General features: G+C 42.9%; 1 protein-coding gene across 1 annotated transcript; it reads left to right on the forward strand.

Moving 5' to 3' along the window:
* Window positions 1-1,208: 1,208 nt before the first annotated feature.
* Window positions 1,209-13,327, forward strand: peli2 (pellino E3 ubiquitin protein ligase family member 2). The gene is made up of 6 exons (XM_017417073.3): window positions 1,209-1,533; window positions 6,120-6,249; window positions 8,232-8,333; window positions 9,956-10,153; window positions 10,324-10,512; window positions 10,594-13,327. The coding sequence occupies exons 1-6, from the start codon at window positions 1,457-1,459 to the stop codon at window positions 11,170-11,172; spliced, it is 1,275 nt and encodes a 424-aa protein (XP_017272562.1). The 5' UTR covers window positions 1,209-1,456; the 3' UTR covers window positions 11,173-13,327.

A 13,327-nucleotide genomic window follows, 5' to 3' on the forward strand; every position in this document is an offset into this window, starting at 1 on the left:
ATTCGAGTGATCCTTACTGTACGGTGGTGTTTCAAGCTGAAGAACGTAAGGGCTAGGAATGCAAATGGCTTTATGGACCCCAGTGACCCCCCTACTACCTTTTGCTTTTGTGTCAAGTGTTATTGCACTTTGAAACTGAACACCAGTTCAAACAGAGGGCCGTAATTACAGAGGCAGTGGGGCCTGGGGCAGCGGTAACACCTCCAGTCATGCAGGTTCTTGTGAAAACAAGACGGAGGCATTAAAGCGTTGATGAGACTGCTTGATGGGAAGAGAAAAGTGGAAAAGTGGAGAAGTGGGACATTCACTAGAAAGGCGTGACAACAACCGGACATGTGGGATTACTGGAAAAGTCGATCATGAAAGCTGAGAGGTCCTTGACATCCTCACATAAGGATGCCATTAGAAAAAAATCAATTAGGCAAAGAATGAGGCCTGTGTGTTAAAAGGTTGATTGCATTTTCTCATATGATAAGGGACTGATAAGACGTTAAAGAGTGAGGGGAAAAGACTAAACCTGTAGGCATTCATCAATGAAACAAAGAGCTAAGTGAAGGGATCAAAATAAGCAAGAAAATTAAAATCCTAGGCATGATAAACAGTGATGTAGAGATGCATAATCAGTCACATGTATTTGAAAACTGCAATGAAATCCTACTTAAATAAAGCCATTAAAGAGCTCAACGGGTTCACAAACAGAATTAGGAAATCTAATTTCACCACCTTTTTACTCCCTCAGAAGTGTTTCCCAACATGTTTCCCACTACAGTTATATGCATGTATTTAGGTTCTTAAAAAGTCAATAGCATTTTTGAAAACACTATTTTATCCTGTAGTGTTGATATAAAACATATTAGGACAAAAACAGTGCTTAGTTAAATAAAGAAAAACAAATCTCAGAATATGTTCCCTTTAAGAATTCCCAAATTGTACTCTTTGTTTACATAACAGAATGTACCATTCGTAGACATTGCGAGATGGTCGAGTGCTATAATCTCGCTTTGACTTTTTTAGCGACTCGGTATTAAAGTAAAAAGAGAAGGGTTTCATCTATTAGTTTTATGACTATAAATAACAAAATTATCGCAACGTTTGTCCAGAGTGAAGCGTAACAAGAAGGAGCCGTTAGGAAGTCCCCCCTACAGAAAGTAAAGAAGAAGTGAATGGTACGTTCCGGCCCTGCTCCTCGCTGTTTTTGTATCTGCTTTAGAGCGGATTCAACCGCCAACTAAGTTACGTTGTGTTGTGTCACGCTGAGGAAGTTAAAGAGCAGTTTGTTTCAAGAAAACCGAATTCGTGTTGACACGGACACACAGACACATACACACACGGTGTTCGGTGTGTGGTTTGAGATGACAGCTTTTTGTGCTTTTTAAGAAAAACAGAAACAAAAAAGGAAATTCCGGTGTTGTGCGAGTCGCCGTTATTGCCGTGTAGCTAACAGTAAAGAAGCCTCATGTTTTCGTCGAGCCAAGAAGAGCACTGCGCCCCGTCCAAAGACCCGGTGAAATACGGGGAGCTGGTAGTACTGGGGTAAGTTCATGTATTTAACCTTTTTTTATTTTACCTTGTATGGACCTAGGAGAGGGCTGGTGTTTGTGTTAAAAGTTTCCCAATAGGGGGTCACTCACTCAGCCGCTTCCTCGGAAAGCTGGCTCTGATATTTTTATTTTTAATTTTTGCAGTAATTTGCTTTTATTTACGGCAATGATCAAGTTTCACTCAGGCTCCTGCGACCGGGCTCGGTTTAGAAATTTACGAGCTCACGTTACTCCATAAAGCAGACACGTGCGCGGTTAGAGAGATGCGTTCACGGTCCTGTAACAGTCGGTGACGACGTCTCTCTGATAACAGGGGATAAAACCGTACACGCAGGTAATAAATACGTCCAGGACGACTTTAGTTGCCGAGAAGAGAACCACACCGCCCCCTCCTCCTCTCTCTGTGGCTCTGGCCGGACCGGAGCGCTCCTCCCTGCCTGCCTTGAAGTTGGATTCATGGGGTTTCAGGAATTCGGAAGTCGTGATGGTCCCCACCCCCAGGCCCCCAGGCTGCTTCCTTTACAGCTATCACAAGCTCAGACTGCACAACTTATGTTGCAACACGTTCACTCAAGCTGTCGATACTTTATTGTTGTGTTCCCAAATGCTTTCATTGAATAATTTATGTGTTTACGTTGACTCAGAGTCAGGATTTGAACCTCAACTGTTGACATTATTATCCTAACAATGGAGCAGGTAATTAGAGCCTGTCAGATGATGTATATAGTAATTAAAAAAAACAAAAACTAAATGTAAATCAAGTAATCTATATTAGACGCAATTGTAACTCTGGGCATTAGGTGCAAATCAAGAGTCAAGAAAATGGAATGTGTTTAGAAGAGTGCATAAGAAGTATCTATTGAAAACTTATCATTGAGTGTGCTGTTGCAAAGCACAGCAACAAATCATAGGTTGTATTTAAAGTACCATCCATTCATGTTCTTCATGCTAATAATATATTCCTGAATCCAGCAGACTCACTGGTCTTAGTGCCCACGCCTGGTTTAAATGGTATTGCTGACAGAAGATAAAGTGAGGAAAAATTTGGGTTTATCACAGTAGATATTGTCAGTTTTCTTAATATCGTGCAGCCCTAAGATCGAACTACTCACCTCATCATTGTGCGGTTCCCAGTGTACTAACAAGACTATTAATTAGTTAAAACCAAGCTTTAATTTGAGCTTGATAATCTTAAGATTGTCATATATCTTTAATCATAATTTATTTTACTGGTCACCCTGACCCATCATGCTAATACTGCAATCGTAGCTATGTCAATATTATTGTGTTGCACTTATGATTGGCATTGTTTAATGGTCCAAAGGAAGTTAATTGAAAAGTTTCCTCTTCTAAGTTTCCTGTTTTCTAGAGAAGTTTATAAACATGGATGATGTAGCAAAATTTGATGATATTGCCTCACTACAGGTTATGACTATAGAAACTTTTAGCCCCCTGCTTTTTAGCAAAGGTAGTGTATAGTAACAACAAAGTCTTGTGGATTTAGTGTTTATGTCTTTGCTCATGGGAGTTCAGTGAGTCGGCGCAGTCAGAACCAGAAGGACCTCTCTGATACCGGTGACCTTATTTAAACACCATTATACTAACAAATGTTTAACTTTCTTCCAGTCATTTGTAATGGGTTGAAGAACCACAGAGCATTTTGGTACAAACGAATCATGGCCACAGCATAAAGTATTATCAACTAAGAAGTGGAGCTGAAATTATTATTTACTTTAATTCATCGTAAAGTATATTTAGGATGTAGCACTTTATCATATGAAAACCGAATGACTATATAGCACCTACAAATGACCTTTTTCTCATATTCTGGGCTGTTAGATTCTCATTGAACTATGTTGTTCATCATTTCCAACACTTTAAAACTTGTTGGTCAGTTCTGTAACTCAGCCTTTGTTGAACAGTCTTGAAATGTTTTGCATAAAGGTTAAAGACTGAGAGTATAATGTGTTTTTTTGTGTGTGTCCTTAACCTCCAGCTGTCCTTTCACAGCTATCCTGCTTATTGTTTGGGACAAAAAGTAGTGCTGACTGCTTATTACCCAAGGCTGAGCATGTGGTGGGTTTGACGCTGGGACTTTTGTTCTGTCTCCTGACATCAAGACACATATGTGAATCAGATGTGACGGGTGTAAAATTACTGCCATGACATCACATCCCATTGATAAAGCTGATGGTAGACAAGATAGTTGACAGCATGGAACAAAGCCTGTTTGAGCAGCAGTTCCTCTGTGGTTTGTTGTCACGACTGCCGTGGTGGCTCCTATTACTTGCATGACTGCCCTCCATCTCTGCTGGGGTGGATTGGCTCAGTGCTGGTCACTGAAAGGAGGAAGGGGTGGTGGGTAGGGCCGGCTGAGTGTTTTGGAAATGAAAGGATGGATTGATCAGGGTGCAGTCTTTGCCTTTCCTCAGCTTCCTCTGTTCTTTGTGGCTGGGAGACTGGGCCTATTGATTGAACTTTCTACTTTTTGCCGTAGAGAACTGCTCAGCAAAGGAGGCGAATAAATCAACTCATCCTTGGTACAGACGTCCACGGGTTGTTGATTTGTTTTTGTAACAGACAAAAAGACTATCTTTGATTGTAATGAAAAATTTAGATTGATTAAGTTGAAGAAAAGTGACTTTAGCTGGACTGTGTTTGCTCAGAATGTAGGTTTACAATTTAGGTTACCTTAACCCAAAACTTTAATAGGATTTGATCTTACCTTGCAGGGTCATCTGACATATTCTGTGACTCCTAAAGAGCACCCTCGACTCCCTGTCATGCTAATGAGTGTTTGAACTACTCAGCATATCGCTTCCTTATTCTGTGAACGCCAGACTTTCATGTTAGCGCAGGAGGTAGGAGGTGCTGTTGGCTCCTTACCGCAACCCTGGAGGATATGTGATACACCAGAGTCTTCTAATCCCTGCTGCTAAATATTGGAAGGTAAATCCGCTTTCTGTCTGGCACAGGTCAAAAAGGAAAGTGATCACAATTAGTTGAGAGCGCTGCTTTAAAGAACCTGTCCTAGCTAATGTGATGGTGGCAGCTCCTGGATGACACAGTATTGTTCCTCGGTGTAATGATGAAATAATTGAAAGCACGTGTGGCATTTATTACAGACTTAAAGGTGTTCTGCGGGAGAATTCATCATGGTGCAGAACGCTAAGCTGCATGTCATCTGAATGTTAGCGTGAGGCATTCAGGTACAAGCAGCCAGCCAATACTCTGAACAGTGTTGTGTTTTTTTTAGGCGGGGAGTTTCTGGGGTAGATTTGAGATATTTTCAACTGTTGTTAGTCAGCTTGAAATTTAGTTCTGTGGCAAAATAACATGTTTATGAGAAAACTCATGCTTTACAAGGATTTACAGGATTTAATGTGGTGAGCATCCTCTCATCTGAAAAACAGGTGAGAGTGGGCGGAATTTTGGGTCAAATACTGTATTGCACGTGCTCTTTCTGTCAGTATGACTGGCATGTCTGAATAAAGCTGCGTTAAACGTAATAAAATAACCATAAATGACCTAATGCTGTAGCTTTACCTGACTGATAGTTGTTGTCTTATGTGTGAAAAGGCCTTTAGTTATAGTTTGTCCACAGAATGATTCAGTGCCTCTGTAGCTCTCTGTGGGTGGCTTGTCTTAGAGGCCAGCTTTGTGCACTGTGCTGACTAGGACCATGTGTTTCCGTGCCTGGCCAGCCTCGTGGAGACACGAGACAGGTGGACTAGCTTGGAAGGGAGGTAGGGTGGAGGAGAAGAAGGCTCGTAGCTTTTATTATATATATTATTTTGTGGTTGGTAGAATGTCTGTCTTTAGATGACTTTGTAGGCAAGGCTGGTGGATTTTAATTAAATATTCCTGTCCGAAGTGGTTGTTTAGCAGACTGTGGTTACATGTGAGGGTGTGACAGAAGGCCCATGTGTTGGACGGGGGTAAAGCATGGGGTGTCCCAGCTGTAGGAACCAGCTGGTGAACAGAGAGATCACCAGTCTTACCGGAAGAGGCTTCCCTACTCGCGAGGAGGAGTTTGGACAAGGTGCCTCACACCAGACAGAAGGTCAGAGCTGGAGTCTGTTACTAAATGATTAGGAGACACGGAACAGATAGATTTCAGATGCTTTGAGATGTTCCTGTGCTCAATTCTGATCTGGGGAAAATGTAATGTGAGTCAGTCCGTTGCTCAGAATGAAGGTTTTTCAGTCTGCGCCTGCTTGAGACCCAGAGCTTAAAAATCACTGTAGTTTACATAGTTAAAGCTCACTGAAATCACCAGCCCTGGAGTGCATTATGTAATAAGAGACATTATCCGAGGTGACGCTTAGATTACTAATGTAGTGTATTAGATTGCCAGTGATGTAATGCGTGGAAAAGCTCCCTTTCAAAACACACGAATGTTTCTAAATCTCCATGTGTACTTTTTATATGATTACAAGAATTTTGCTTGTAAATCTCATTACACACATCTCTTTTCAGCCATAAAAAAGCTGTTTGCCTTTTCATCCAGAAAAAAAAACATTAAAAGTGAATTTGCTGCCCTTCTCTCCACCCTAACCCAACCCCCCTCTGTGACAGGTACAATGGCTCCCTGCCCAATGGAGATCGGGGTAGACGGAAAAGCAGATTTGCGCTATACAAGAGGACCAAAGCCAATGGTGTTAAGCCGAGCTCTGTGCACATCCTCAACACACCCCAGGATAGCAAGGTACAGAACAAAAGGATAAATTAGCAATTTAATGAACTCACTCTCAGTGGGAATGAAGAATTGCCTGCCTGTCTTTTGATGCACATTTTGGACAAAAACAAAATTAGAAAGGCGGGTGAATTTGCAACAGTGACAAATGGCGCTGAGTGTTTTTCAGATGTAGATGCGGAAAGTTCATTCGATTCAAAATGCGGCTGAACGCAAAAGTGGAATCGCAGTCAAAGAAAAATCTGGCAAAGTGACCTCTTGGTGATCTCGGTAGCTGATGGAACCTTCCGCTGCACATTTCATCTTATTGTTGGCAGACCTTTGTGTTCACGTTTCCAGTCCAGTAACTGTAGTTTCCAGCTGGGCCTCATTGTGCTTCTCTTCACACCAGAGAGCAAGTACAACATGCAGGCCTTCCTGTGTTCTTATTGGTTCCCAAGCAAATCTGCTAAAGAAGGACCTGCTCACCTTTGCTGTTCTTTTAAACATTCGTTACTGTTTTGTGACCAAAAGGCTCTCAGGTTCAGGTTACTGTAACCTTGAGTAACCTAACTCTCTAGAGGTTTTTCTCTGAGAAAGAAATCAACATCGAGCTGAATGCTGGGCTGCGGTGAATCAGTGTTGTTTCTCGGAGAACTATGCTGCATTGTATGTGGCACAGCAGAACAATGTGAAGGTTTTTTCCGCTGCAGGAAGTGCTGTGACTTTCTTCCTCTTTCACTGCCGTTCCTCTTTGCCACCCTGTTACCAGGCCAGGGATTACAGAGCGTGAACTGAGGATGAGGTTGTTGCAACAGGCCCTCCTCTTTTCTCAGCTGGACACGACGGTCAGAAATAACTCTCTCTTGGAGACGAACAGCGTGGCGAGCCAATTTTTTATCAGGAAGAGTGATTAAATATATCAAACGCTAAAGGAGTCGTGTGAAAGAAAAACATCTTTCTTCTTTTAGCTCAGTCTTCCAGCCCACTCTCGCTCCCTCGGTGTGCAGCCTACGAATGAACCGAGAATGCCCAGTGGCTGAGAGGGAAAGCTCACGTGTCTGTGCACACTCTGGTGTTCATGACAGATAATGAGGAGCTCCCATGATGTCTTTGCCATCCTTCAATTCGGAACCGCTTTGTTTTGATTCTATATTCAAACACATTAGTCTATATGGAGTGTGTATACGATTCTTTTAGATGCTGAACAGGTGGAGCACCATTTGTTCTGTAGCAGCGCAGTCGAGACAGATCTGCGTGCGCCGATGATGACATTCGTCCCCCCGTCTGTGTCTGATGTTACAGCAGAGCGTGGCAGCTCTCATGACCCACTTTCTCGCTCCCTCTTTCCCTGCTGCACGTGTCAAGTTGGGGGGGATGTTTTGGAAAGTGGAATTTGCAGATAGGGCCTGGATGATGATGGCATGTGTGGTGGAGTGTTGAGCAGGGGTCATCCTTGGACTTTAACAGCACACCGACTGGCAGTTCAGCTGGTAGGCACACTCGTGCTAACTGAGGCCAGCGGGCAGTTTATGGTCGCTGTCATGGGAGTGTGACTTTACACTTGCTTCTCTGTTCCTTTCTCAGGAATTCCAGCCACGCCGTGTGGTTTAAGGTAACAAAAAAACAAAGAAATTACTCGGCGAGGAAAAACAAACCGGATAGAAATAAACACAATTCTATATTCCATACAAAGTGCCATTGGGGCTGTTGAATCTCAGGATGTGACTCACTAGTTTGTCTTGTGTCGAAACACGAGGTTGGTTTTGTCCTTGTATTTAACATGCACTGATTGTGTGAGACATTTTGTATTTTAGTTCCTGTTTGTGACCCAGCAGTCACTTCTTTTTGTGTTAAAGCCACAAATAAGAAGTTCACGGCTTTTTCACTAAAACAAGAAATCACTGCTTTTTGTTTTTGTCGTGCCCTTATTCTTACACGAGTGAAAGATAAATGTTTTTGGTTGTATTGTTCCCCGATGTGTGGCATGCCAGTAAAGAGTTGCTGTCTTTCAGGCTGTGAACAGTAAAGGCCAGCACAGCATCTCCTACACGCTGTCCAGACACCAGACAGTGGTGGTGGAGTACAGCCACGATAAAGACACGGACATGTTTCAGGTAAATATCACTTCAGTTATACAGTTATTTATTAGGAGGATACTTCCATCCTCCATCCATCCATCCGTTTTCTTTACACGCTCCTCCTTTCCGGAGCTGGAGGCGGCCATTCATGCTCTCACTCACACCTAGGAACAATTTTAGAGTTTAGCAGGATACTTCTGAATCTAAAAGAAAAAGTAAAAATAAAAAACCTAAACTAACAGGATTGTAACATCCCATTTAAAAGCTTTATTTAGTTAATATTTCAAGTTTTTCACCAAAAAATGACTAAATAAATAATAAAAATTGTATTTTTAACAAGATAAAGTGTTTTTTTTTCTTCTAAAACCTTACATTTCTTCAGTAAGTGTGTGCTGTCAGCTCTTTTCTGCCTGTATTATCAATCTGAGCATAAAGCGATAAGATGGACATGTGTTTTGCAGTCATCTGTGTCCTGCCAGTGTGTCGTTGAGAAGCACTAAAAACCTACACACAGCAGAGGAGAAACCTGCTCAAAAACTATGACCTTAAGAAATGTAAAGAAGAGGAAACGAAAATAGGAAATGCTTTTTTTTGGGGTGTCTGTTCAGTTTGAGGATTGTTTTTTTTTCCTGAGCTTAAGTCTGTGGCAATACCTAAAGCTAAACCGATAAATAAAATAAACAGCTCTGTTTCCTGAAGAAGTCCAACTGTATACGATACAAAAAAAAACAGAATGCAAATATTTTTTTCTTATTTTCTTTTAACCCTTATTTTCTTTTAGTCAGCACATCAAAGTGAGAGGTTTTACAGGAAAAGAAAAAATAAGATATGTTTGAATATGATGACAAAAATGTGTTAAAAGAGACACTCAAGAGGTCACTCTCCTATTGGTCAGAAACATTACGAGTTTAAAGAGCATCCCAAACAGGCTGAGTCTCTTAGAGGTAGAAGGGGGTCACTTCATAGACATAAAATGTTTTATTTCTTTAGTTTTCTGCTCAGTTCTTATGCTGTCTTCTTTGCGGCTTAAAAGGGAAGAAAAACCGTGTTTGCAAAAAGTAGTAAAAACTCCCGCTATATTATTTACATTAAGCAAATTTCATGAAATGTAACTGAAGTTAAAAAAAGGAACAGAAAAAAGCACAATGCAGAAAAGTTACAAGCTTCTCTTGGTTTGAACTTTTTTTTTTAAGCGGAGTTAAGTCTAAAACTATCTTGCGGTATTTAATATTTTATATTATTTTCAGCAGTATGAACTGGTTTTAAAACAGCACCAGTCTTTTTTCAGGGTAGGCCCTGTTTATAAAGATGTCTCTGCAGTAAAAGTCTAGAGTGACCTGCATGTGGACTTCCAAAAGAAAGTGTTAGTAAGAAATATGTTCAAAGATTTGGAAAACGTTTTATTTTCATTTCCACACAAACTGGTTTTATCAGCACTCACAGTAGTGTTACTAACATAGGAGGTCATACTGTAATCCAGCTGTTTTGAAATATAACACTGATGTCAGAGTTATAAAAAGTCAAATATACTTTCTCAAACTGAGAGAAAAGAAACTTGAATATCTGCAGGGAATAGAGAAGAAGCTCTCATCATCTTCGGACAGTAAAGCCACGTTGTAGATTGTGATGATGCTTATGAATGATTGTTGTTTTTGCAGATTGGACGCTCCACTGAGAGCCCCATAGACTTTGTGGTTACCGACACAATAGCAGGAGGCCAGGAGGGAGAGGAGACCCCGATCACACAGAGCACCATCTCCCGCTTTGCCTGCCGAATCGTCTGCGAACGGAACCCGCCCTATACTGCTCGTATTTATGCAGCTGGATTTGACACCTCCAAAAACATCTTCCTCGGGGTAATTACTAGTTAGTCTAACGTTGTGGTCCTACAGCATCTCTGTAAGATTACAAGTCTGGCTCTAGTTAGGTTTTAAATCTTCAGATGGAATGAAAATAACACTTTTTTTATCACTTAGTGTGAGTATAGTTCAGAAATATCAGCTTACGCCATCATCTTTGTCTGCAGGAAAAAGCTGCAAAGTGGAAAAACCCAGATGGTCACATGGACGGCCTAACAACCAACGGGGTGCTGGTAATGCACCCTAAGGGGGGGTTCACGGAGGAGTCCAAGCCCGGTGTTTGGAGAGAGATCTCTGTTTGTGGAGATGTGTATACTCTGAGGGAGACCCGCTCGGCACAGACTCCTGGAAAACTGGTCCGTAGTTTCAAACATGCAGAAAATGACCTAAACGAATCAGCAGTATTTCCTGAAACTAAGTGTTTCTGCCCTTCGCAGGTGGAGAATGAGAGTAACATACTGCAGGACGGCTCCCTGGTGGATCTGTGTGGCGCCACCTTGTTGTGGCGTACGGCTGAGGGTCTTTTTCACACTCCCACCCAGAAGCACCTGGAGGCTCTGAGGCAGGAGATCAACGCTGCGCGGCCCCAGTGCCCCGTCGGTCTTAATACCCTCGCATTCCCCAGCATGCAGCGCAGTCGAGTCCTCTCGTCTCTGGAGGACAAGCAGCCTTGGGTCTACTTGGCGTGCGGCCACGTGCACGGCTACCACAACTGGGGCCACCGCTCAGAGCAGGGGCCCGACAACCAGCGGGAGTGTCCCATGTGCCGAGTAGTGGGTCCCTACGTCCCACTGTGGCTGGGCTGCGAGCCAGCTTTCTACGTGGACACGGGCGCGCCCACGCACGCCTTTGTGCCGTGCGGGCACGTGTGCTCGGAGAAGTCAGTCAAGTACTGGTCGGAGATCCCTCTTCCCCACGGCACCCACGCCTTCCACGCCGCCTGCCCCTTCTGCGCCACTCAGCTCAGCCTCTCTCAGGGCTGGTCTAAGCTCATCTTCCAGGGCCCAGTGGACTGAGCCGCTCTGTGCTCCAGCGGGGAAGAGGAAACCAGGAATGTGCTGGGAAACGGTTCCGATTATTTTGTGCTTTCTTTTGTTTGCGTAAGCCCGCCTTGGAATGGAACAGGTCTGTTCATTTACTGTGAATACTGCACAACATTACAGATTGTTTGCGAGCCGTTTTTGGCTGTTTGGACAGCTACTGTGATGAACAAAGATGAGGAGCACACTGAACCACAAATGTCTGACTCCTTCAGAACGAAATACTGTTTCAGCTGTCCTGTCGGGTACCTGCTAGGTTTCCATCAGGCTGCTGTAAAGCTGAGGCTCTTGAAGGAACGAGCTGAATTTGATTCAAGCAAACAATGTTGATCAGGTTTAGTTGGGAAAGAAAATAAAAAAAATTAACAGAATACACAGTTCGGGTCCTGATGGGCTTGGGACAAAGTTTCCACAGAGCCAGACAGCTGGACTGTTGGCTGGGAGAAAAGCCAGAAGAAACTTAGGGTTTAATACTCCCCATCTGCTCCTCTTGGCTGTCAGCTATTAAAGGCATCCGAATCATCTAACTCACTAAAAGTGGCTTCCATTCACCGATCAAACTCCGAGGAGGGGAGAACAAATATTTTGTGTACAGAGACAAAACCCAGTGCCTCAAAATCCCAACGAACAGTGGGAATATTTTTACTAGAATTTGAAAAAGATATCTATTTTGTTGAAGCTGAAGACAGATAGTTTTGAATACAGAACATAAGGAAACAACAGCCCACATGGATTCTAACACAAGTGATATTTTACTACACTGAGTCCCTTTTAATGTTTTTTCTAATGCAAATGTTAATATATTTTTCTCCTTCATTTGTAATGTGTGTGAGAACGCTTGAGTGCACGTGTGATTTTATGTGAGGGATGGGTTGGACTGTGTGGTTGCATCATTTCACCCAAAACCCCTTTTTACGATCTTGTCCCACCACCCAAAAAATGCTGACAGAGTCAACGCAGGAATGAAAACAAGGTCACAGGGTTTCACAATGAATGTATGGGAACACAGCGACTTCTCACTGGTGCTGCTATAATTATACGACCCGCTTTCCGAGTTTGGCTGAGGCTCGCTCGCTGTTTAAGACAACATCACTAGGTTCAGAAAAAAAAAAACACCTGCTTGCTATCGAGCTCATTCTGCACCGTTTGTTAGCTTTATCCCAGCCTGGGTCTGATCCAACGATTTGCTCACTGTCAAACCTGGGCACATTCTCAGCAGCATCCAGAGATTATACCAAATATAAGATCTTTTCTCTCCGCATGCAAGAGGCAACGGCCAATCCAAAGTGTTTCTGTAAACAATCGTAACCCCAAACTGCTGCTATGATGGAATGTTGACAGCCTGGGATTACAGTAGGGGCTCAATGCGAACAATATAATCACGCTGCATGCCAAATTTCGTCAATTCTATTGTGTGTAGATGAGTCAAGTTGTCCCGAACGAAGTAGCAGATGAGTCGAAATCTGGGACGAATCTGCGCATTCTTGTGTGAGGATGGCTTTCCAGACTCTGCCCGTATGCCGAATGTAGTCAGTTCTGCCACAAGTTCCTCAAAAAACAATAGAAAGCATTAAAACAATGAGACGTTGACGGCATTTAAATTTACCTCCAGGCTGCAATAAAGTCGATAAAACTCATTAAGGTGTCGCGGAAGGGCAAAATCCACCACGATTAAGGACTCTTAAACTAAAACAAAAAAACATTTTTATTTTTTTTACATAGTTTTTCTGCAGAAACAGCATTTGTCACGTACTTTAAAGCGTCAGCAGCATTACTTTTCTTCCACACCGCCGAGGAATTTGCTTGATTTCCGCAGGTTTTCTGTAACCGCCGCGCAGGGGTCACGCACTACGCTTCTCATACGTGTACAGTAGCACCCCCCACCCCCTCTCCTCACACTTGAAGCTGAAACACTGTGCCCACTGCTTAAGAAGAGCGTGTTCTGTAACAGCTGTAGAGTAGCCGCCTCAAACATTCCTCCTCGGTAAACATGGGTGGGGCTCGCAGTTCACCCAAGGGCTTGTTCTTTGAATTTAGTCTTCTGCAGGAACTCTGTACACAAAGCCATAGGACACAGCGGTGCTCCTGATGCCTCCTTTCCTGAGAATAAAATATTTTTGTGAAAACGTGC

This window comes from Kryptolebias marmoratus, linkage group LG10 (genome assembly GCF_001649575.2).
Source record: "Kryptolebias marmoratus isolate JLee-2015 linkage group LG10, ASM164957v2, whole genome shotgun sequence".
In the NCBI taxonomy this organism is placed as follows: domain Eukaryota; kingdom Metazoa; phylum Chordata; class Actinopteri; order Cyprinodontiformes; family Rivulidae; genus Kryptolebias; species Kryptolebias marmoratus.